Genomic DNA, 23,990 nt, shown 5'->3' on the forward strand with positions numbered 1-23,990 from the left:
TTTGAAAAATGTCCAAAAACAAGTCCAGGGACAACAAAGTCCTGTGGCGCAGTGGTAGCGCGCCGTTCTTATAAGATTCGTCAGACTCTTATGACCTCATCTCAGGTTATGCGGATGCCGTGGGTTCGAAGTACGTGATTTCCGGACAACCGTGATTCGATTTCCTTTACTAACAGTTCCTCCAGCCCCACCAGGACTAGTGATCTCTCACCTTTTTTGCTGTTTTTTTGCGGACTCTCGTTGTGCTTGCGGGCCTTATCTTTTGCTGGCGGGGCTACCCTTGCGTAGTACTAATATTCCCACTTCTAAACACCTGTCGAGAACTAGAATGAAAAGCGCATATGCTGAGCATGCGAAGAGGGTTATACTAATAAATATTAGAGTTGAGCTAACAGCTGCTATCTCACACTCGTCCTACTCTGTCGACATCGCTATGCATTCTAAGGTTTCAAGAAAGAGCGACATTTATGAAACGCATAGCAACATGTACATATAATGCTATGGCAGAGTAGGAACACAGGTCGTCAAGCAAACACCTGCAAGCATGGTTATAATGTCAGAGTGCATGAGCACATTATTCTCTACTCTCCATCTCCACCCTCCCGCGCACCTCCCTCTCCCCCTCATGCATCCCAAGCGCGCGCCTCCCACTCCATCGCCGTGTCCGCTCGCTCCATCCGTTTCCTCTGCTGTACGGTTCCCACACGCTGCACAACCCCTTGATACTCTTCTCCGCCCCTTTCAAACGAAACAACAATCTTCCTCCTACACAACGCATTCAGCGCCTCCTCCACCCTCTTCTTGTTAAGAAAGATCCGCCTCTTCCCTGCCCAATCCACGACCACCTTCTCCAATTTGACCAGCATAACTAACGCCGATCTGACCGATTCTGGATCCATCCCAGATGCCCAAGATAAATCCATGTACTCCTGCACTGCTAACAGCGCGGTCGCCCACTGGATCTTCAGCGAGCAGATAGAGGATGCTTGGGCGGGTGACAGGCGGCGTAGAGTAGTGGCGAGGTCCCCTATGTTGGCGCAGGAGATGGTGTTGTGGTGGAAAGGCAGAAGATATGTTTCCAAGTAGAATTGTCGGGATGCGAGGATTGCGGCGAAGGGGTTTCGCGTTTGGGGCTTCGTGTTATCGGATAGAGACGTATCGTTGATTTCAAGACCCATCATCATATCATCGATATCGATATCGATATCCATCTCCATCGTCTCATCAACCTCTGCTTCAGTAATGGCTGCCCCTTCGAGATCCGCATCAAGAGGTAGGAGTTGAATAACCTCGCCCGTAGTGAACGTAAATTCGTAAATGCGCTTGCGGATATCGCCAGGCAAGTTGAAGAAGGCCGAGTCTGAAGAGTTTTGTATGCCGAGATTCAACATCCCTTGCGTGGGTTGGGCTTTCTTCGCTTTCTGATTGAGCATCTTGGGGGTGAAGCGGATTTTAGGTTGGGAGTTCAGAGACATGATGGTCGTCGATGGTGAGGCGGTTTCTTGTGTTGGTATGAAGGCTGGAGTATACAATGCGAGTTATCGGCGAGAAAGGAGCCCGGAGAAGTTGATGTAGGCGGTAGGCTTATTGATGGTTGTGAGAATGTCGCTGGGATACGTATCGTATTATACCAGGCTCATACATACTTCCGCCTAAGTGTACTCTGGATGGGATGTCGGAACCTTGGTTCGTTCTGGTTGACGACCAATCGAAACATCAGTTTGCCGATGACGAGTCGTAATTCCAACTTTTCCATCGACGCACCTGCCACCGAAGAGAATTTCCAGATAGAGAATTGAAAATTGGATTGAGAAGAGAAAAGGACGTCGCTATTCTAAAAACCCGCTAAACACACCATGGTATACGCTGCGCCGTCATTATGTACCCTGGGCAAAAAGCCCGAACCAGTCATGTACCCAAATCGTAATCTCATTACCAATGCAATCCCTCCTCACCCATTACTTCCAAATCTGCCACTTCTTCTTCCGCTTCGGCACCACGAAGCTATCCTGGCTCATCTCCTGCTCCTGTCCGCTGAGACTAGCCTCGTCGTCATCAGCGCTGTCGAAGCTATCTTCGTCTTCGTCCTCGTACCTGCCTCCGCCGAGGTACTTTGCGCCTACTCCTGCAGTGCCGTTGCGCTGGGGGTAGGCTGGGTAGGAAGAGGTACGGTCGTAACCGCCTCGTTGTGGTTGTGCGGCGTAGTCGGCACGTTGGACTGGTTTCTCGGTGTACTCTGGGTCGACGACTTGACGGGGTGCTGTGGCAGGGTGGGTCTTGCCGTCTCGGCCGCCGCTGGAGAAGTAGTCACCGCCGGCTGTGTCTTGTCGTGCTTGGAGGCCTTGTCCGTCTCGCGAGTAGGGCGAGTTTGGTCCGGCGCCGACGATCGCTGGATGCGGTGGGTATGATTCCCGCTTCGCCTTCCTTTGTGTTTGTGCAGGTGTATGAGCGGCTACATGGGCATCATGCTCCCACTTCTTGTCGTGCGAGTGTTGGTTCAAGATACCACCCATGGATCTTCGCTGCACTTTGGGTTCTATCTCTGGCGAAGGCGCAGGGAGTTGCGACTTGTGAGACGAGTTATAGGTAGGCTGCTTGCGCGTGGAGGCGGAGCGGGATGGCATCACTGTCGCTTGGGTCGCAGTCTGGGTAGCGGGAGGAGCGACCGGCATGCTGACGTGCCGTTTCGCGGCCACGTTGTCCCAGGCAGCAGCTCTGGACGAGGTACCCGCAGCTGCATCCAAGCTTCGTCGTCCTTGATTTTCTGGAACGAGATCGCGGCGAATTCCGTTCGTTTGGTTCGGAGCTACAGTTGCAGCTGTGTTAGCATGGAAGCCTGAACTAAGACGATTCTCTCGGGCAGTGGGAACGGGAGCTGCAGGGCCAATGGTAGTGACAGGGGCAGGCTCAGAGCCACGCCTGTTTTGAGACCCCATACTCGGCATGACTATCCGAGGTCCGACCTTGTACCTTTGCTGCGTGCGGTCTTCTTCTTCCTCACTAGACATCTCCCCGAGCTCACTTCCGCTTTCGCTGCCCGAGATGGAATTCCCATCATCGCCGATCGTCGCTTTGCGCTTGCCACCGAAAGAGCCGAAGAATCCACGGGATCTACCCCTTTCTTTCTCGACGACTCCCTCCTCAGGCTCAACATAAGTAAGCGCTGGCACGAGTAGTCTGTAAGGCATTGTGATACCGGCCGGGTCGTGCTGCGATACCTCAACGTTGAGACAGATGTCAAGACCACCCTCAAGGTTGACATATGGGCCGTGGTGCCGCTCAGTCTTCTTAGTCAGTACGCTGGGTCGGCGATGGAAGGTAGACGGTCGATCTTGCGACACACTATGCCGGCTTAGGGGAGGTGTTGCAGTCTCAGACGTGTCAGGACGGGCGACATCTACTGACGCGCGGCGACGGAAGAGCGATGTCAGAGAACTGCGTCGCGAACGAGTGGGTCTCTCAGGTTCTGATCGATCGGGCGAGAATGAAGACTGTGGTTGATGGTGGCCGATCTGAACTTCATCGGCGGCGGCATATGAAGGGTTGTTGCGATAAGACACAGGTGGTCCGCGGCCTCTTCCTGAAGGTCTTCTCTGTTGGCCACTGAGTCTTCTCACCAGCTGCCCTGGCGCGAAGTCTGACATCGTTCTTCCCATGCGCGGACCGTTCGCAGGGGTTGTGGGTGGCGATGGTGTTTCTGATGGTGAAGATCCTGGCTTGTACTCTCGAATGCTACACCAGTTTCGGTGGGGTAGCAAATGCGTATTGTTCCTCTTCTTGCCGTCGACGCCGTGAGTGAAGAGGGGAATCATGTCTTCATCTGTTTCTGAATCGAGATGGTGTATCTTGTTGCGCTTGTTGATGATGTCTGCCATCACGTCTGGAGGCGGTGTGTTGACAATGGCGGAAGACACAACATTCGGCATGTATCTGTGATCTTTGTCCTTGGGAATGTTCAGCTTCTTGTTGCTGTAGAACTGTCCGACTGCCGCCAGATGCACGTCACCACCGAGTATGGTAACGCGCACAGATTTGGTCGAAGCAATGTGTTGCAGCTCTTTGATGAACCAGTTGCGTTCTTCTTTGTGGTGCTTGGCTGTCCAATGATCGTCTAGGTCATCCAAGATCTCGACGCCTCCATCGAACTTGTTGACGAAGTTGCCCAGCATTCCTGCGCGACCGAGAGCTTTGAGCGGGTCCATAAGCCTGCTCGTGAGGATGTTCTCGAGGAAGTTCAAGCGAGGGTAGGCAATGGGTACTCCAAGAAGCACAATCAGGTGCTTAGTCTCACCCTTGATAATCTCATCTTCCAGACGATCGAAGATGATGTCATAGGAGTCTTCGGTGAGAATTTCGTCACGCTGTCGCTCTGTACGGCAGTCGAGACCGAGGAAGGCTACCTGACGACCGAGTTGCATGAAGACGCTTCGAGAGCGCTCCTTGATATACGGGCCAGGGCTCTTTCCAAGTACCCATGACGGTTCGGTCTTATCGGTTTCGGCGGGTACAGACTGATGCTGGAAGAGCATGTAGTACTTGAAAGCAACGGCACCAACACCGGTGAATACTGGTGTTTGCATGAAGTGATGAGGGTATGATCCGAAGCCGTCGATAATGTCGTGGTCATCCCAGATATTGACCATTGGGATCTGGGAGTTGGCCATGCCAAACAAACCCTGGGAGAACCACATTGCATACCGATCGAGGTAGAACTGCTCCAGCTCGTTCTGCATTTCCTCAGAGAATGTCTGATGGTGCTTGTGCATAGGGTTCCTGTTCTCCGTCCATTGTCTGAACAAAGTCGTTTGCCTCATTACAGCGTCGTTGTAAATCTGATCACCTCCACCGATCATCACATGGAATGGGCGGGTTTGGTGCGTGTTCAGTACATCGCGCCACATCGGGTCTGGACCACAGAACTCATTCGCTTCGACAGTGGCTGAGAAGCCGTTGCAGCTGTGAAACATAATGTTCATAGACTCTCCCTTGGCTGGGACCCAAAATCCGATGGCAGGGCCTTGGTTGATCTTGTAGGCAATGCGTGTCTGAGTACTGCCAAGTTCGACTTCGATGTTGAAGCGCCAGAAGGTCACGCCTCGCTCAGCATATAGGCGTATACCGGGAAAATCACGGACTTTGCCAAGCTTCTCGCCGTCCTTCTTGTGAATGCGGGTTGACTTAGAACCCGATCCGTTCGTTGTGCTTCGAGTCGTGGAGAACAAACCGGTGTCGTCTTCAATGCGCGATAGGTCCTCGTCCTCTGCGAGTTCGTCAACCGGCTTGACGTATAGCGCCTCACCAGTACGCGACACTTTGACTTGGCCTTCGATGGGATCGACGTAGGATGGGTCCAGCTGGTCCTGGCTAATTTCCTCCGGCGGAGGCGGAAGTATGTCCATTGGCTGCTTGAACAATCGCAACGTCGGCGGCTTGGCATACGAAGAAGAGGCGTCAACAGTAACAATCATGATACTGCCTCTCCAGATTTCACGCTCACGTCCGGGAACGCTGCGATCTCTCCGAAGACCGGTGTAGCGTAGGAGCGGTCCACACTTGAGGTATAGTGGTGGATTGAAAGCAGTATGTGTGGGGGCATCGTCGGCATAGCCATCGTAAGTTGGCTCCGCGTATCCGCCGGAACGTCTTCGTCGAGAGGCCTTGCTCTCTTCCCACCATGCTTTGTTGCCGCTATTGGCTTTGGCTGGAGCGTCTAGATCTAGATCATCTGCAGTAAGGAGACCAATCGGTGCACTTCTCCATTCCTCGAGCATGGGAGCGGGTGTGTAGGTCCTTTCCGGCTCGCTGTGATGGCGGGAGTAGCGATGTTTCTTCTCAGGATCGTGCTGCTCTAGGTCCGACTCGGACTCAGAGAACATGACGCTCTTGCGATTGGTCTGAGGGACAGGCGGGATAGGCGGTATTTGAACGGTCTGGGGAACGGGAGGGATCTTGCGTGGCAGTTGCTGGGTATCGTTCTCTCGTGGTGATCCTTTGTAGTCGATATCATTTTGCTGCATTTCCATCTGTGCAGCCATGAATCCTCGGCTGTCTCTTTTCCCCTGGCCTCTCTTGCTCTCCGAACGAGATACATCAGAGGGTGTCGAAGTGTCGCGGACACCTACCAGGCCAAGTCCCGCGGGGTTGGCTACAGGCTTCCTGGGCATGTTCTGCGAAGGCAGCATACTTCGATCGCTGTAGCTGCCAGATTTCCGTGAACCCGCCGGTTCCTTTCCCTTCAAGCTGCTTCCTCGCGGTATGGCAGCATCAGTATGCAGTACCGGCTGGTAGGCCATGGGAACAACCTGCGCCTTTTGCATGGGCACATGCTGAACGGACTGAACTGCTCCTCCTTGCGCATCCGAGGGATGCCATGGGTCGCTAAGGTCATAGGCATAGCCGTCGTCTGATTCCAGGTCGCTCATGGGCGGCGACATGGGTGGGGACATTGGCGGGGACATGGCTTTGTCCTGGAACGGCATGGACACCTGGCGCCTGCCGTTGTTGGTCGGGGCAGAAGCGCTGGATGACTTCTCCGGTATGGGCACAGACACGACACGTTGCTTTTGCGCAGCTTCTCGCGCTCGTCGTTCTCGCATCTCCGCCTCAGCCTTCTCTTGCGCGGCCAGTTCCGCCTCGAGTATCCGTGCCCTTCTCTCTTCCTTGCTGATATCGTCTAGCTTCCCCTCCAACTTTTGCAGGGGCGACCGGTCGGGCACAGAGGGTCTGCGCTGAGAGCCGCGTCTCTGGACGGTCCCTGCCAACGGTTCGGCTGGCGCATAGGGTGGTGACCGCAGCTCGTACAGTCTGTTGGCAGCTGTTTGGATAGTCGCCTGCTGTCTGCTCGGGTTCAATTGGATGGCTGGGTCGCGCGATCGGCCAGAGCTTGAGCGCGCGGGCACTTTGACCCCTCTGGCATACGGGTCTCTGTAGGAGGAGGGTGGCGCACGAGGTACTTCTGGAGCAGCTGGCACAGATTCGCTCGTTGCGCCTGTCGTCGGGGGCGGTATGTGTCTGCTCTGCCGCCGTCTATGCCCGCTGCCAATGGTGACATTGCCATTCAAGGGCACAGTTGCGACCGGGCGCGCAGTGTTGCTGGGTACGGTGTTCGACATATCGGGCTCTGATGGGGATGCGCCTGCGGGTTGCGCATCGGCTGGGCGGCGGTAGGATTTGCGCTTCTGGGGATTGCTGTCTGGAACTTCAAGGAGAGTAGGATTGACGGCCCGCGATGCAAAGGAGCCGCTGTTCCTATTGTTTTCCATGATGCGACGAGATCATGGGATCGGTAATGGCTACGGTGAAGCAAGCGGGGCGTACCACCGTCCTGTTGGAGATGGGACGGAACTAGGCCGGGCGCATCTACGTAGCTGGGTTACACTATCACATCCGGTCTTAGATAGACGTCTCAATTGCAGTCCTCGATGGTGGTAGCTACCTAAGAATGTCGGGTGCGGAGAGGCGGCGGAGGTGTGCTGGGGTGCAATATGCGGTAGCGAAGATGGACGGCGCAATGACAACGATGTGTCGCGGGAAAATCAAGAGATGCTAAGTGCAAGGACATAGGAAGAGCGGTACGGATGCAGGGTCGGGGCAGTTATCCATGGCCAGCGCATATCGCAGAATGGTGGTGGCGGGCGCGGTAGAGGAGGCTGGGGCTCGAGCTGGACGGCAGCATCTTGGACAGACAGGCATCCTCCACACGACCACCGGCAAGGCAAGGGCGGCGGCCACTAGCGCCACAAAGGGAAGGCGTCCCGGGGGTCTCAATACAGGCACCTTGCATGCGAAGAAGCCAGAGAAGTGTCAAACATCAACGTTTCAGTCGCCGACTCCCTCGACGTGACGCCCCAGGTGCTTCTTCCTCCTCTTTCACACTATTACACTACGCCTGTATTGTTCCCCCGGCGCACTGCACTCGGCGCGCGCATAGGCATTCGGTCCATCCGTCCATCTAATACCCTGTCGTCGTAATCAGTCTCCTCAATAAGCTCAATACAAACGACCCTCTCGACTCGCCGCCCACGGTATCCTCACCACCCACCTACGCATACTTCCCCAGCACGCGCTGCCACGTCACGCCCTACGACCCTACACGATACATGACCGCAGCCGGCTGCACTTAATACCCTCTCGGCGCCTCCGCCATGCGCATTCACTTTTGGAGCCTGCTGACGGCAGCCACACTGGCTACTGCGGGAAGGCACCTCCCACCCCGCAACTACTCGAGCCACGACTACTATGCCGTCCACATCTCCCCCTCCGCATCGCCCTCAGACCTCGCCGCCCACCTCGGCCTGACGTACGAGGGCCCCTTTGGCACACTCGAGGACCACCATGTCTTCAAGGCCCCCAAGCACGAGAACGACATTGTAGACGACGCACAGCAAGAACTCAAGAGGCGGCGGCGGAAACGGGAAGTCGGCCCCGAGTACCACCCTCTCGACAGCGTCCACTTCACCCAAAAGCAAAAGATCAAGGCGCGGCACTGGAAGCGCAGCGTCATCCCAGAACTGCCAGAACGGGGGCCCCCTGTTACGGATGCCATCAAAGCTCAGCGGGAAGTAGCGAGCCAGCTGCAAATCAAGGACCCCATCTTCGAAGAGCAATGGCACATTTTCAATGTCAAGACGCCCGGGAACGACATTAACGTCACAGGTGTGTGGCTGCAGAATATCACCGGCGAAGGCGTTACCGCATGCGTTGTCGACGATGGTCTGGACTACACCAGCAACGACCTCAAGGACAACTTCTTCGCTGCCGGCTCCCACGACTACAACGACCACGAAGACCTACCCACCCCTAAGCTCTCCGACGACCGCCACGGCACACGATGCGCGGGAGAAATCGCCGCCGGAAGGAACGACGCTTGCGGTGTCGGACTTGCCTACGACGCGAAGATCTCAGGTGTGCGCATCCTGTCAGGCGACATTACAGATCTCGACGAGGCACTCGCGATAAACTTCGAGATGCAGCAGAACGACATCTACTCGTGCTCGTGGGGCCCACCCGACGATGGTAAGACCATGCAAGCTCCAGGCATCCTCATTGAGAAGGCCATGGTCACTGCTGTTCAGAAGGGCCGCGGTGGAAAGGGATCCATCTACGTTTTCGCGGCAGGCAATGGTGCTGCGAGCGACGACAACTGCAACTTCGACGGCTACACCAACAGCATCTACAGTATCACCGTCGGCGCCATCGACCAGAACAACGGCCACCCATACTACTCCGAGGCCTGCTCCGCACAGCTGGTGGTAACATACAGCAGTGGCGGCGGCGATGCCATCCACACAACAGACGTCGGCGCAAACAAGTGCACCAGCCAGCACGGAGGTACATCGGCTGCTGGACCCATTGGTGTAGGAGTCTTCGCCCTTGCGCTTCAGGCCCGTCCCGAGTTGACATGGCGCGACATGCAATGGCTCGCCGTCATGACCGCTGTTCCCTTTGACACGCCCAGCGACTGGACCAAGACCTCGATCGACCGCATGTTCAGCCATCAATTCGGATACGGAAAGCTCGATGCCTACGCCATTGTAGAGAAGGCAAAGGAGTGGGAGCTCGTCAAGCCCCAAGCATGGTTCTACTCGCCGTGGATGCACGTGAAGAAGGCGATTCCGGAAGGCAACCAGGGCCTCGCCAGTGTCTTTGAAGTCAAGGAGGACATGCTCAAGAAGGCCAACTTTGCCCGTGTTGAGCATATCACGCTCACCATGAACGTAGAGCACGAGCGCCGTGGCGATCTCAGTGTCGAACTCCGATCTCCAAGCGGCATGGTTTCGCACCTGTCTACCGCACGCCGCGACGACGAAGCGCCATACGGCTACATTGACTGGACCTTCATGTCCGTTGCCCACTGGGGAGAGAACGCCATTGGCAATTGGACCGTCATAGTCAAAGACGTCAAATCCGGCAACATGAAGACAGGCACCTTTACCGACTGGAAGCTCCGACTCTGGGGTGAATGCATCGACGCCTCCAAAGCCAAACTCCGCCCCATCCCCGACGAGCACGACGACGACGATCACGACAAGATTGATGATCATCCGGCGCATACCACTAGTATTACCATACCCAGTGGTACCTCACCTACCATGACATCCATCCCCGATGACCACCCCGACCGTCCCGTGAACCAGAAGCCCTCTCAGACACCAGCTAACAGTGGTGTGCAGACGACGACTTCGGCGACTGCGAGTGCCAGTGCCACGGCGTCTGCTGATCCATCTGAAAACTTCCTACCTAACCCCTTCCCCACCTTTGGCGTGTCGAAGCGCACCCAAATCTGGATATACGGCGCTCTCGCCCTAATTATCGTTTTCATGGCTGGTCTCGGTACCTATTTCTTCATTGCTAGGCGCAAGCGCATGAAGGACTCGCGCGATGCGTACGAGTTCGAGGTCTTGGACGACAACGAAGCTGGAGATGACGCGGGCTTGCTTTCTGGTGCTGCAGGCAGGAAGAAGCGCGCGAAGAGGGGTGGGGAGTTGTATGATGCTTTTGCCGGCGAGTCTGATGAGGACTTGCTGAGTGATGATGAAGGTAGCGAGGGCCCGTATCGGGATCAGGACAGGTTTAACGAGAAGTATGCTCAGGATCAGGATGAGGAGAGCGATGAGGACAGTGGTAGTGGAGCGAGCTCGGCGGGCAAGAGGCAGTAGGAACGTCTCCAGCTTTAGCATCAGCTTTTTTTGTACAGTGGTTTTATGCGAATCAGATCATTGGGCGGCGTCTCTTCTTTGCTTAGACACGTATTTACCTGCCGTCTCAGTGACGCCCACACGAAGTATACGCACTAAAACAAGTGGTGTCATCAGACCAAGATAGATTATGAGAAATTGGGGGTATCATATTTGCGCGCATAACTTTTTCCCAAACTGAAGAAATCTAAGCAACCTTTCTTCCCACATTGCCTACTCCTCTTCCTACAACGCTAACAACAATTTCTTCCCTCTCGCCGCCTGCCTCCCTGAAGCCCCATGCGCTGCCGCCGAAGACCTTGGAGTCCCGGGCGAGTTGTATAATCTCCTCGCTGCCCAGTATATCCTTGCCCAGCGCCACTCTGCCTACATCCTCACTACCCATAGCCATGAGCATAAGTACCGTGGGCGCCGCAACGTTCTCCACACATCCTCCCTGCGATATCTTCTCGAGCAGCTGGTATGCGCATTGCTTGCCAATTTCGTCCGCGGGCACGCCACCATCAGGTGGTGAGCACACATCTGCAGAGTATATACATCCCGTGCTGGTTTCCGCAACGAGACTGATTCCGAAACCCACGGCGCCCTTTACTTTTCCGCTGGAGTGGCCTTTGGCGTTTGTAGGTATTAAGGGCGCGGCGCTGGCGTCGGAGAAGATGTACGTGTCTGGGACGAATTTGTTGAGGATGCCTCGCGCGGTGAAGGTCATGCGCTCGTTGTTGCTCTTCGGAACTTCGACGCAGTAGGCTACACCTCTTATCTTCTTGACTCGTCCGGGGTTCAGCAGGTGCAGTGTCTTGGGCAGGCGGACTTGGTGGTTGAAGACGAGTTGTACCTCACCGCCTGCGCCTTTGCCCCCTGCGGGCGCGGAAGAGCGCTTGAGGATGCGCAGTTCGATGTTTCGCTCGATAGCGAAGTTTTTGTACAGTGGGAGGATTGCGGTGCGGACGGTGTCGGCGGAGACGTCGCCGGCGATTGTGGAAGCTGTTACGCAGCCTTCGCCGTGGAAGACGACGTTCATGTTTCCTTTGCTGAAGGGCGCGAGAACGCAGAGTGGGATCAACCACCAGCTTACGCCCCTCTTTCTGCACTCGGCTGGTATCTCGTGTCTGATTACGCCGCCGCTGGCTCCTAGGCCCTCGGCACTTCCGGTGATGAGACCCGGTCTGTAAACTATTGTCGTTCCCGTCATGCTAAATTGAACCTGCGAGCCGTTCGTCACCGAATCAAGCAGCCGGATGAAGTTTGTCTCATGGCGTGTTAAACCAGGTGTGGTCGAGGAAGAGCGAATTTGCGAGATGCGAACGGGTCGGCCGGTGAGGGTTGCCAGGAGGAGGCGCGAGATCATATGCCGATGACCAGTGAAGTTCAAAGGCTGCTGCAGCGCTTCGTCTAGAGCCATCGTGAGGATACGCTGGGGGTTTCGGTGTTGTTTGAGAGGGTTTGCGACCGAGTTGGCAAGTTCTGGTAACTTTTTTTGGCGGAGCTCGGGCGTTATCGATAAGACGGACTAGCGCGAACGCGGTGTTCGCGTTCTGGGGTGGAACGCCGGAAGGCGCGTTGCTGCATGATCTCGAGTCCGTCTCGGGAAGACTATACATTCGCGTGCGCCGACATCGCATTACCTCGAGGACGCATCGTATCTTTTTCTTTCGTTCAGTTTCCTCCATTGATGCGCGGCAATGGTATACCTGACGAAACAGGCGCCGAAATTGTTAAGAAACATTGGTGGAAAGCGGCATGCTGAGGAGGACGATCACGAAGAACCCGCGTCCAAGAGGCAGGCGAATGATAACACTTCGTCTACACATCAGCAGGAAGAAATCGATATCAATGCCGAGCCCGTGTCCTCCGACAATGAATCGCATCCTCCCCCTCCTCAACCGGTCCAACCCGCGACAGCCACTATACCTACGTCGAAGAATACCGAGGATACAACTCTGAGAAGACCTCAGAAGAAGGCTGCCAGAAAGAAGATTGGGATAATACGTGCGCCTACGAGTGGGACGTATCAGAGTGGTCAAGCGCATAAAGCTACGACGATATTCGACGATCCCAAAGAGAACACACCCGCGTCCTCTGCAGGGTCAGCCAACGATGGCCCGATTAGTTGGGGTATGGAACACACTTCCCAGAAGACCAGTAAGAACAGCAAGGGGTATGGTTCGAAGACCAGGAACATACACGCAGCACCGCCCGCGAAGAAGCTTGGGAAAGCAGCGTCAAAGACTACGGGGCAGACCTATGGAGTGAAGAACAAATCGCGGATTGGCCTGTCACAAGCCGGTGACGAGAGCGATGCCAGTTCCATTGGTCTAGACGACGAAGAGCTCTTTGCGCTGCCAAAAGACTGCGACAGACCACAAAACAATATCGAGGGGCTGCGCAGACCGAAGAAGAAGGCGAAAGACACAAAAGCCAAAGGCGGCGACGCTACACCCAAGATACTCGAAGGCGAAGAGCTGTACAAGGAACTAGGAATCACTCCAATGAGTCCCAAGTCACTGAAGAAAGCAGAAAAGGCAGCCAGAACCGCCCAACTCCTTGGTCAACTCAGTAGCTGGAAGGAGAATCAGGAGCCACCATCCTCACAGCCTGATTCCAGCGCACCACAAGAAGCCCTCGACGACATTAGCAGCTACATCGGGAAGCTTCCCGACGTAGAGGAAGAAGGCTCACGATGTACATTGTGTTCGGAGCCAGTCGAGCAGGACGAATACTGGAACTTCTGGAAAGGCAAGGATAAGACGGTCAAGAACAAGTCTGCATTTTGCCATGCGCATAAGAAGAAGTCGGCGCAGAAGGAGTACACACAGAAAGGATACCCGGATATTGACTGGAAAGCACTTCCTAGGCGAATATGCAGGAGCAAGGCGACGCTGTTACAAATACTCAACAACGACCGGTCCAGTATACACAGAGATCGCTACGAACCGCTGGCATTGACTGGAAAAGCAGCTGCCGTCCCCTCGAGACGAACAGATCTGGCAGAAGACGTACAAGAGGAACTGGAATCATATGCTCTTGACGAGAAGGCCGCTTACCCGGGTTACTACGGTCCCCACGGCCGTCGCGTCATCACTGAGAGCGTCATGGATACCCTGAAGGTCGAGATGAAGAACTGCAAGGATCGCGTCGTCCAAGCATCCGGTATCGCGGCCTTTGTGCAAGCCGTCATGGTGCCTGAGGCCGCGATTCTGCTCATTATGGACGACTGTTCGGTGGGCAGGGAAGAGGCGGATGAGATCAGGGAGAAGACGTATGATATGGGTCTTCTGCTGAATGAGGAGATTGAAGATGTGCTTGAAAGACAGGATGATAGCGACGACGAGAACGAGTATCAGTATAAGTGATGGAGCGAGTTATCTTGGGTCTTTACCAGGTTGGTCGCGAGCGTCGTTTCTTTGGTTTCGGCCACACTCTTTTTGCGCTTTGTGCTTTTCGCGGCTTCTGTCACATATCGTCGCGTATTCTGATACCCAAATACTATTTCTACGCCGCTTTCATCACGTGTGGTTCTTTCTTCTGCTTCTGGATCCCGAGCACTTGCTCGCTACATACTGACTACACTACTTCAGCAATCTACTCATATTACCGGTACAGCATACAGACCCAGATGCCCCGCTCATGGTATGGCCCACCATCCTATTGCAGTCGTCACGCCTTCCTACGAGTACGCAAACGCACTTCTCTTGGCACGACGTCTATATAAACACCGTCTTCTTGCCCATGGACCTTATTCCCCATCTACTGCCTTTGCATTTTTTCAATAAAAACAGGTACCTCGTCATGTCATGTGACCTGGCCTCAAAAGTTGTTTCATTCTGGCTTATGTCCACGTCCCTTTTCCACGGTTCAAAACACAACCGAAGAGTGTCTATGTGCATACATCTCCAAAAACGCCATTCGATGTGGCCATGATCTGTGGATTTCGGGACCCCTTGCTCGATCCAAAAACGACATCAACCTTGCCATGTCCACTGTCGTGGCCCCAGCTCACGATATTTAAGTCCCTGTCGCTTCTCTTCTCCATTGTTCTTGCAAGAACACGAGAAATCTTCTGTATTACCAAAAGAGGCCAGAGGCATGATCATGGCCTTCCCCAGAATATCTGCGCCGACAAGATGATGTCTGTTCCTCGGTCTTTCCCTTCGCCGGGAATGTTCCAAAAACAGGGTGCAAGCGCACCTATGTGCCAGAACTTCGTCAAAAGACTCTCATGATGCGTTCAATCCCTCAGGTTACACCGAATACAGTCTTCTACTCCTAGTCTCTTCATTCCACCAAAACGACGAGGGCCGCAGCATATGCGATCCCACATTCTCAAAAAGTACAGTCAATCTCGATATGGCCATGGTTCTACTCCTCATGATATTCATGTGAACCAAAAAAGACCGTTACCCCAGTTCATGATCGGGCGGTTGCGTCGCCTGCCGCTATGCATCGCTGGGAACGATAGCAACATACACCGCCATGGCGTTGCTCTGTGCTAGTGAGATGGGTATAAATATCACGTCTGGCACACCCGTCTTCATTCCTCCATTACCTTACTTTCTACACCAAAACGAAAACGTCAAGCCACAGTGAAATGACTTGTTTCGAAAATACCGAAAGAACCAAGATATGTCTTTTCGCTGTCTGCCTGCCGCGAACTACCAAAAAGGAGATACTTACAATACATGTTGGTGAGCTGTACTTCAAAAGCTCCAACGTATACGACATGACCGCCTCTGGATCTTTGAGATTATTTGTCTAAGATCTTCGCTGCATCCTGTTCGTACCAAACAGAATCACGAAGAACTCGCTTTTATCCAAACTCGCAGTTGATCAAGACATGACGGCTTCGCTTCTCCAAAACCCGAGCATAATGTTTCATGCCAAATACATCGCTTCTGGAAAGTTCAAAGACGAGCAGCAGATCACATGGTATTTCAAAACCTATACTTTCGAGTTATGCGCTGAGGGCAAGCCTCTGCCGTATATATAGCTCCAAACTTTACTCCGCTCCTCTTCTCTTCTATTCTACATCTCCCTCCGCAATTTTTCCAATAGGCTACCAGCTCAAGACCATGTTCTGTTCGGAAAATCGCGGTGCAGATGTTTCATGTTCAACATGCGAGCACGGAGTACTTTTCCAAGACACTCAGCGATCAGCCTCATGGAGTTGGAGATGGCAACCTCGATACATACGAAAACTTCTTTGCGACATAGCCATGACCTGGGTGGTTCAGCAGCGGCTGACCATTGTGCTAAGGGACTAGCTCAGGGCAATAGCAAATGGGTGTATATGGAATCTAATCATGTCTTTTCCTCTTCCTTTACTCAATACCCCAATCTTGTACTCGAAGTCACATTCAATTCTATTAGAGGTGGCAGAACTTGTGTTGCATTTTTTGAGGAAATCTTTAGGCCAGGAAGTTACATTGACTTAGGAAGTATGTACTTATCAAGATTTAGTAATATGTAAGCAACACGGGTTCTGGTAACTCTTGGTGACGCGTACATGTTGAGCTGTAAGCTAGAACACAACGTCCAACAAGTCCTAACTGAGAGAATCTGACAGCGTTTTTGACGTGTTTCAAATGAATGGAAAGATCGCTAAGACACAGCGCCGCGGATTTCGTTGAAAACGTGAGGTCATACTTCGTAACGCGCGTATTCGGCTCGCGAGAAGTAGATTCGCGATAATCACATGTTACACTGAAACACTTGCTGCGCAACGACCAATGGATCTACTGGCCGTTCCGTCATCAACACTTCAACTGCGGTCTGCAGCGCCCCACACTGTCTATCAGCCGGGTTCTATCTTTACTAAAGCTCTGGCATAATTCCATCGAAAGGCTGGCGACCAACTGGGCCGGCTAGTAGCGCTTCTTTAAACGCAAAAAAGTGCAAAGGTACTCCGAGAGGCCTTGGAACTTGGGAGTTGACGAATATATCTTCTCCACTGCGAGTCATCCCTTTGTCCGACCTATACGAATTTGCTTTAATCGCTCTTCAATTTTGCCGATCTTATTCAATGCCTCGTACAGCGCCCAGGCACTGAGCGTCTTAGCATCCCTTGCGCCTTCTGTCCAGAGCACTTCGTAATCGCGGACGCGCAAAGTGATCCATTCGTCCTTGGCACGTTCGCCCGTTAACTTGTCCTTCAAATTCTCGATCTCGGTTCGGTCCAGTTCTTTCTCCCATAATAGCAGCGGGATGTACTCGTCCAGATTTGCAGGGCTCATATACACAGCTGGTTGAAGATGCTCGTTTGTTTGAGACTGCTCAAGAGCCATCGCGGTCATGTCGATCAACTCATCTGCGTTGACCTTTAGGCTCGTCTCTTCGTAGATTTCCTCCATCGCCTTCCCGATCACATTGCCAGACTTGTCATCCAACATTCCTGCAGGAATCTCTAGGAAAGCAGTGCTGCATGCGCCGATCCGTGGCTGCTCTGTGAGAATGACATATCGCTCTTTCCTGTTGTCCTTGGGTCGTAGTATCATCAGAACAGCTACACTTCCACCGCGCAAGAAGATGACTCGATCAAGACTTTTAGCACCCTTTCTCATCAGGGCTTCGATCGTCATGAAGCCTATCTTGCCGCCCTCAAAGACGGTGACGCTGTGTATATTCACGCCCACAAGGCGCCATGGGTCCTTCTCAAACGTGTGCCCAGAAGTTGTTTGCACATTAATGTCCTTCTTGAGTGCGTTCAACCAGTTTTTGAACGCTGGAAATCCAAGCAGCTTCGCCTCGTCGAGAGTGTGGCCGTCTGCAACTGTGACGCGTATGGCAGGCTCCCAAGCTGACAGCTGGAAGGTGGATGGCATCTTAACCCGGTGTGTGAGGTGATGCGCACCTAGTAAACGATGTGAAGAATGATGAATGCAACAAAATCTGGCTTTCTGTTATGTTTGTATCGTGCTGGAGCCTTGTTTAAGATGCCTTGGGTAATGAAAGCTGGTGGGGGTGTTCAGCTGAAGCCTGGCGGGGCGCAGCAGCGTCAAGCTCTCAAGCAATCGAGACGTTGCGCGGCGCCTCAGGCAGGAGTGACCAAGCACACCGGTACAAGCAGCAGGGTCGGGCAACTTTGCGCCCCAACATCGACATTGGTTCATCCCGCACCCACAGCCAACGATTCATCAGGGGTGCAGCCATCAGCCTATGTAATGGCAGCATTGGCGCCTCCCATCGTGAGCGCTGCAGCTCGCACCCGCAGCTGAGACGAGGGCGGGCCAGCATGATGCGAGGCGCTCGAGCCTCGCCTCCTGCGTGCTGTAGACTCATCGCGCATGGTGTCTGCGCTACCGTATGACTTAGCTCGCTCGCATCTCCTCTTCAAAGTCGTTGTTTACTCTTCTCGGTTCTCGTAATGTACTAATTGGGCGCAGTACTCTCTCCGGCCAGTGACAGCAATCAGGCTAAGTACGGCCCCCCGTCACGGACGAGGCCAGGCCAACAAGCATTTCAGCCTTACCCTACCAGTATGCTTTGCAAAGTATGCGTGGGAATGCTAAGAGGTGGAAGCGGGGAGGTTTGGGCAGGTACTCACGATCTAACATTCAATCACCACAATACTACAGCGTCGCTCCGCAAATCAAGAGAGGCCGATTGCTCGATATGCATCTCTTTAGCGAAGGTACTTCGGCGCGATATGGATCTTCTCGAAGATCGACCCATATCGATCAAAGCTAGCCTTAGTAAACTACCCGCAGATGGATCCGGGGTTAGGTACAGCCTCGACTTCGACCTGAACGGATCTTACAATCGCATGTATTTGCTGAAGGAGACCAGTAGGTTACCTAGTAGCACCAACCACAAGAAGTTTTCTAAGCACACAGAGCAGATCCCAAAAATCGTCAGCTGCGAACACCAAGATCGTTAGACACATCTTCAGAGGAGGTGTTCGGAGTGGCACAGGCTTGGATTAAAAAATGCAAATGTGCAAAATCCTGGGAAGACTCTGGTGAGAAGTTCTACCCCAAACGCCTATTGGATATTGGAGAGCTTCGCAGTGCCAACGGGATCAAAGAGATAGACAGTCTGACAATCATGTCCGAACATGGCGACGTTGAACGAAAGAAGGTATATCTCAGGGAAACCAGCGAATTCACCCAAAGCTCGGGCAGCCCGGCCAAATTGTCGATGTTTTCCTGGAACAGCGATAGGACAAAGAAGAATCGCATTGAAAGGGAGGACCATCGGTACCTTACGCTGAGTCATTGCTGGGGAAAGCCCAAGAGTGTTCAAGGACAGCTTAGGTTGGATCACACTACTGAGGATCGTTTCAAACTAGATGGTATCGAGCTGCGAGAGCTGCCGAAAACTTTCCGAGACGCTATCCTCTTCGCTTGTCGCCTGGATAAAGTTGGATTTATCTGGATCGATTCGATGTGCATTATACAGCCGACTGAGAACTACAGTAGCCGATCAAAGGGCTCTGTTAGTGATTGGTTGGAGCAGAGTCGACAAATGGACCAGGTCTATCAAAGATCTTTTCTCAATTTATCCGCTACTGCTGCCACCGATGGAGATCGGGGCTTGTTCTTCAGCCGACGACCCGAGTATCTCTGGGAAGACGAGATTAACGTCAACTATACTGGAACGAATCTCTTCGGATCGAAGAGAACTGAAAGTCTGGACGAAGACCAGCTGATAAGGTGCACTATCATCGATTTGTCCTTCTGGGATGAACTCGTCGAAGAAGCACCCGTTAACCGCAGAGGCTGGGTCCTCCAAGAGCGTCTCATGGCACCGCGAGTGTTGCACTTTTGCCACGATCAGATTGCCTGGGAGTGTGCAGAGTTTGAAGACGCAGAGGGTCATCCGGAGATGAATCTAACACAGAGGGCTAAGCTAGGAGTCATAGTGGATGAGGGTCGCTTCAAAAATCTAACCGAGAAGGCCGGGGAGGCACTACGAGACAATCGCCTGAAGGGCCTCCCAGACCCTGATGAGGGCATGGTAGATCTGCACATATACGAGCTGTGGAAGCATATTGTAGAGGTATATTCCAAAACGCAACTCACAGTTTCGCGCGACAAACTCATAGCGCTTTCCGGCATTGCAAAGCGCTTCTGTACAGACAAGAAACTATTCACAAAACGAAACACGTATATTGCCGGCCTTTGGAGAAACAACTTGGAAAGCCAGCTCCTTTGGCAGGTGAACGCACTCTATCGAGATGGTGTGTTCGAGAACCCTGGGCGGCGCGACGCAACTCGAGCGCCTTCATTCTCATGGGCATCAATCGACACTCCCCACGGAATCACCTATCCCGACGTTACAGACTATGGGGCTGCAACAGTTGATAGAAGACATACCCGGGCTCAAGATCATAAGGAAGAGTCAAAGCCAGAAGAAGAGTTGATGCTCGAAGTACTTGGTTATCACATCGTCCTCTCGGATACAGACAACAAGTATGGCATGGTAGATCAAGGAAAATTGTTGCTCGGACCACGATATCTCAGGGCTATTGAGCTGCGTAGGCATCGCCCGCCAATCAGAGTCCCGTACAGCTGGCGGCTGAAGCAAGATCAACCCGGGCCTGAAGTGTTGCAACCAAATACTCACGCTGCGCGCCATCCCGAACACGCCAACCTGTATCTCGACGCCCCAGAATCCGATGTTGACATCTTTCTCGATGACGCAAAACTATTTTGCATGCCCGTCGCGTATGGGGAGCGAACAGTACGGAAGGCATTCCGTTATTTGTACTGCCTTTTACTGAAATATGAGGGGCAGACGGACTACCCTGCTGGAGTGAACGCTCAAAGCAAGTCTGGAGTACCATCTAGCACGGTGCAACATCCGATGTACAAAAGGATTGGTATAACGAAGTTATCGAGTCATATGGAGCAAGAGAGCCGTAAGGTTCTGATGTCGGAGGAATACAACGAGAAGATTTGTTTATGTTGAATGACCTCATGGGGGAGCAAGGAATTGCTCTGATAGTTTTGATGTTTCTGAGTACTACCTTCTCAATAATAAGCAAGAGTTACGATGGTGCAGATGGGCATACTTCTGATGTAAACAGATGACTTTGGTATTCCAGGGCTGTTCCAAGTCTTACCCCACATTCCAAAATCTGCCCCTCACCCCCACCTCGACCATGGTCTCGCTCCGGTCTTCCATTGCTCGCGCCTGTTATCCAAACACCAGACCTCAGAATGTTATACCTTTATAAACGTTGTTACTGGAGGCTTTACCATCGATTACCTAATACGGGCGCTTGGGTAAGCTGCCACAACACCCCAATCACCCTCTACAATCCACTAACATCCCAAAGTCTAGGGGTATGATTTGTAAGACTCCACCCAACACACCCTCTCTGAACTGTCTCCTAACATTCAACTTCAGTCGCTTCGCATTCTTCTGCGTACTTGTGAAAGGTCGTGGGTTCAATTCCCACAGCGTCCACATTCTTTTTGCCATTTTGTTTGCTTCCGCCGGAGAAAGGAAAGAGCAACTGGGATGTTGGTTCCCATGTGGTCTTTTTACTATCTTAGATTGCTTTCGCTCGCTACTCGTTTGTTCTGCTCGCTACGTGTGACAAGAACACCTGGCGTGTGAGTGAGTCTGCTTTTTGCTACCATTGCACCTCTGGAACGTGCAACAACGTGAGGGGTGTGTTCTTTGACTTCTTTTCCAAGGTTGGTAGCGAAAAGACACAATGCTAGCAGACTATCTATCCTTCAGAAGATCGAACCCCAAAAAGGTGCAAGCATTCGCATGGAAAAGGGAACATAAGAAGATCATCACAGGCGTAGGCATCTTGGACAACGCTTATTTATGTGCAGTAGATCAACATATCACTAGCTGTCACGACGAAAGACAATATATATGCAGATCACATCCAAATGAATTGCTGCCAATGTCTAAAAGATATATACAAAGAAACCCAGGGGTATATGTGCGCCGTTCCCATCCACCAAGCCAAGCAAGCCATCAACCAGTGTGACTTGTCCAACCGTTCCATCATTCGTCATGCATCGCTCAGTGCCTGGCGTGGTGCCTTGTAAGCCTCTGCCTGTGCTCCCTAATGTGTCTTGCCATGCGTCCCTTTGCGGCAGGAGGAGCAGCAGGAGGCGCGGGCGTTGGTGCCGCAGGGGCGGGAGCGGGAGCGGTGACAGTATGATAGATCGTCTGAACTACTGTGCGAATAGCTTCGACAGTGTCTGTGACGACAGGAACAGCTGGGTCGGCTGGAGGTGCTTTTTCAACATTGGTGGGCGCTGGTGCAGGCACTTCGGGCGCAGCAGGTGCTTGGGATACAGTGGGCGCTGGAGCAGGTACTCCAGGCGCAGCGTATGACTGGGATGCGGCAGGTACATCGGAAGGTTGAGCGACGCTTTGCGCTGCGCTGGGAGCGGCGGCGGCGCCACTCGAGTTTTGAACTGCCGTGCTAGTGCCCTCAGGAAGCGAGGCAGAGGGTGTTGTCGATGGCTTAGGTTTGTTGCCGCTATCTGCGCCACCAGAGGGCCATTGGAAACCAGACATGGGGCCGGTCGGAGCTGGAGCTGGAGCCGGAGCATTGATCTGCGTGGTAGGTGCAGCGATGGGGCTTGGGGTCTCGGCGGGTACGCTGGGGGAGGCATCGTCGGCAGGAGGTGATGCGACTGGGGCGTTGGAGGACAGGGTCTCGCTCGTCGGGATTGGTGCGAAGATGCCGGATACAGAGGCGGTGATGAGCGGAGGAACTGCAGGGTATTCGGATGGCTCAGGATTGCCAGACGACACAGCAGGTATCTCTGACGGGACAGGCACAGCAGGTGTCTCTGATGGGACAGGTACAGCAGGTGTCTCTGACGGGACAGGTACACCATAGGCAGCACTGCTCTGCTCAGGCACCGAAGAGGGCTGAGGAACAGCGGCGTATCCGTTGTCTTGGTACACCTTCAAGGAATTGATCGTCCAGTACGCCTCTGTGAAAGCCTCGGGGTTGTTCTTGACCCATTCTTCGCATGTGTCTGCCTTCTTGCTGCAGGAGCTCTTGTTCCAAACACTGCTGCTGCCCGCCCATTGTCCACAGAATGTAGTGTCGAATACGATCTGCTGCTGCTTGAATGTGCTCTCGATATCGCAGGCGCCGGCGAACTTGGCAGCTGGCTTGCCCCAGCCGCTTGGGTCTGGGCTGTCACCGAGGACGTCTTCCGGGATGGAGTCGCGAGGAAAGAAGTAAACGCTGATGGCATCGGCGGTCCATTGTGTCGCGTAGACACCGCCACCACCCTCGTTCAAGCCTGCGCCGTAGCTCTTGGTCGATGGGTGTTCGATGGAGCATCCGGCGTTCTTCGACTGATCCTCGGCAGCGACATCACAGTTTCCTGTGGTCACTGAGCCAGCGAACTGGGTGGTGTCTTCACCAATCTGGCAGCCGGGGCCAGTGTGGAGGGTCATGCCGTTGTTCGTCTGGTCGTTCACGCCTTCGATGATGTCGATCTCGCCATTCTTTGGCCAGTTGGGGCCAGTCGTCCAGAATCTATCAATGTGTAAGCAACATGACTCTCAATGAATGCAAGCCTACTTACGCTGGCCATGTACCACAGCCGAATGGCATATGGGCAACATCCAGCACAATCAGCCCACTGTCGTAGGTCTTCTTGCTCTGGATACGGACACTGGGCCTTCCCTCAGGGGTCTGGTTCTGTGTGTCCACGCCCCAGGAAATCGCTGAGGAAGACGAGTTGATGAGGTTCGTCTGCCTCGCCGTAGCCTCGTCAACGTACTTGACGAAGCCCTCTGTCGGATCGGCATCAGTGAAGAAGTCAAAGGCCCCGTAAAAGTCGGTCATGTAGTCATCTTGGAGAGTATAGCCAGCTATGCTCAGTTGGAAAAAGGCCGCAGCCGAAGTGAGTGTGGAGAAACGCATCGTCGAGACGCTGAAGGATAAGAATAGTAATGAGTGACTGCGTACTAGACGCGTGAAGAAAAAAGGCACAAGAACGGAAAAGACGACAGTATAGTTTGGCGATGTAACGAGGCACCAGATGGTCGGAAAGGGACGGCCTGCCTATATACGCAGGCCTAAAACGGAGGCGTGGCAACGACCCTGACATAGCAGCCACCGATTCGCCCCAACGGCTTCGTCTAGAGGATAGACGAGCGCGGGAGAGTGTACATCTCCCGTTAGGCACATCGGGCTCCGTTTCAACAAGAGGGGAGTTATAGACGGACCGAGTTTATCTCCGGTTAGCAACATTGAGGGGGACCTGCAGGAACCAGTCAGGTACACAAGATGGGGGTTCAATAGCGCTGAGCAAGGCTGCCCGGATGTTTAACCAAACGTGCGCCGTTTCATGAGAA

General features: G+C 53.4%; 8 protein-coding genes across 8 annotated transcripts; 3 read left to right on the forward strand and 5 right to left on the reverse strand.

The window, feature by feature from the left end:
- Positions 1–623: 623 nt before the first annotated feature.
- On the reverse strand, positions 624–1,475 carry J4E85_009309 (uncharacterized protein; the record flags this gene model as incomplete). Its single annotated transcript, XM_051473533.1, has 1 exon — positions 624–1,475. One exon carries the CDS (start codon positions 1,473–1,475, stop codon positions 624–626), a length of 852 nt encoding a protein of 283 aa, XP_051322738.1.
- Positions 1,476–1,958: 483 nt separating this feature from the next.
- J4E85_009310 (uncharacterized protein) lies at positions 1,959–7,262 on the reverse strand (the record flags this gene model as incomplete). Its single annotated transcript, XM_051473534.1, has 1 exon — positions 1,959–7,262. One exon carries the CDS (start codon positions 7,260–7,262, stop codon positions 1,959–1,961), a length of 5,304 nt encoding a protein of 1,767 aa, XP_051322739.1.
- An 882-nt stretch (positions 7,263–8,144) lies between these two features.
- Positions 8,145–10,658, forward strand: J4E85_009311 (uncharacterized protein; the record flags this gene model as incomplete). Its single annotated transcript, XM_051473535.1, has 1 exon — positions 8,145–10,658. The coding sequence occupies one exon, from the start codon at positions 8,145–8,147 to the stop codon at positions 10,656–10,658; it is 2,514 nt and encodes an 837-aa protein (XP_051322740.1).
- Positions 10,659–10,884: 226 nt separating this feature from the next.
- On the reverse strand, positions 10,885–12,099 carry J4E85_009312 (uncharacterized protein; the record flags this gene model as incomplete). The annotated part of the gene is made up of 1 exon (XM_051473536.1): positions 10,885–12,099. One exon carries the CDS (start codon positions 12,097–12,099, stop codon positions 10,885–10,887), a length of 1,215 nt encoding a protein of 404 aa, XP_051322741.1.
- Positions 12,100–12,379: 280 nt separating this feature from the next.
- Positions 12,380–14,050, forward strand: J4E85_009313 (uncharacterized protein; the record flags this gene model as incomplete). The annotated part of the gene is made up of 1 exon (XM_051473537.1): positions 12,380–14,050. The coding sequence occupies one exon, from the start codon at positions 12,380–12,382 to the stop codon at positions 14,048–14,050; it is 1,671 nt and encodes a 556-aa protein (XP_051322742.1).
- Positions 14,051–16,651: 2,601 nt separating this feature from the next.
- Positions 16,652–17,515, reverse strand: J4E85_009314 (uncharacterized protein; the record flags this gene model as incomplete). The annotated part of the gene is made up of 1 exon (XM_051473538.1): positions 16,652–17,515. The coding sequence occupies one exon, from the start codon at positions 17,513–17,515 to the stop codon at positions 16,652–16,654; it is 864 nt and encodes a 287-aa protein (XP_051322743.1).
- A 1,222-nt stretch (positions 17,516–18,737) lies between these two features.
- J4E85_009315 (uncharacterized protein) lies at positions 18,738–20,055 on the forward strand (the record flags this gene model as incomplete). The annotated part of the gene is made up of 2 exons (XM_051473539.1): positions 18,738–19,850; positions 19,975–20,055. 2 exons carry the CDS (start codon positions 18,738–18,740, stop codon positions 20,053–20,055), a joined length of 1,194 nt encoding a protein of 397 aa, XP_051322744.1.
- Positions 20,056–21,680: 1,625 nt separating this feature from the next.
- Positions 21,681–23,556, reverse strand: J4E85_009316 (uncharacterized protein; the record flags this gene model as incomplete). Its single annotated transcript, XM_051473540.1, has 2 exons — positions 21,681–23,166; positions 23,216–23,556. 2 exons carry the CDS (start codon positions 23,554–23,556, stop codon positions 21,681–21,683), a joined length of 1,827 nt encoding a protein of 608 aa, XP_051322745.1.
- Between the last annotated feature and the right edge of the window lie 434 nt (positions 23,557–23,990).

This window comes from Alternaria conjuncta, assembly GCF_024043145.1.
Source record: "Alternaria conjuncta strain BMP 0040 chromosome Unknown scaffold_16, whole genome shotgun sequence".
NCBI lineage: Eukaryota > Fungi > Ascomycota > Dothideomycetes > Pleosporales > Pleosporaceae > Alternaria > Alternaria conjuncta.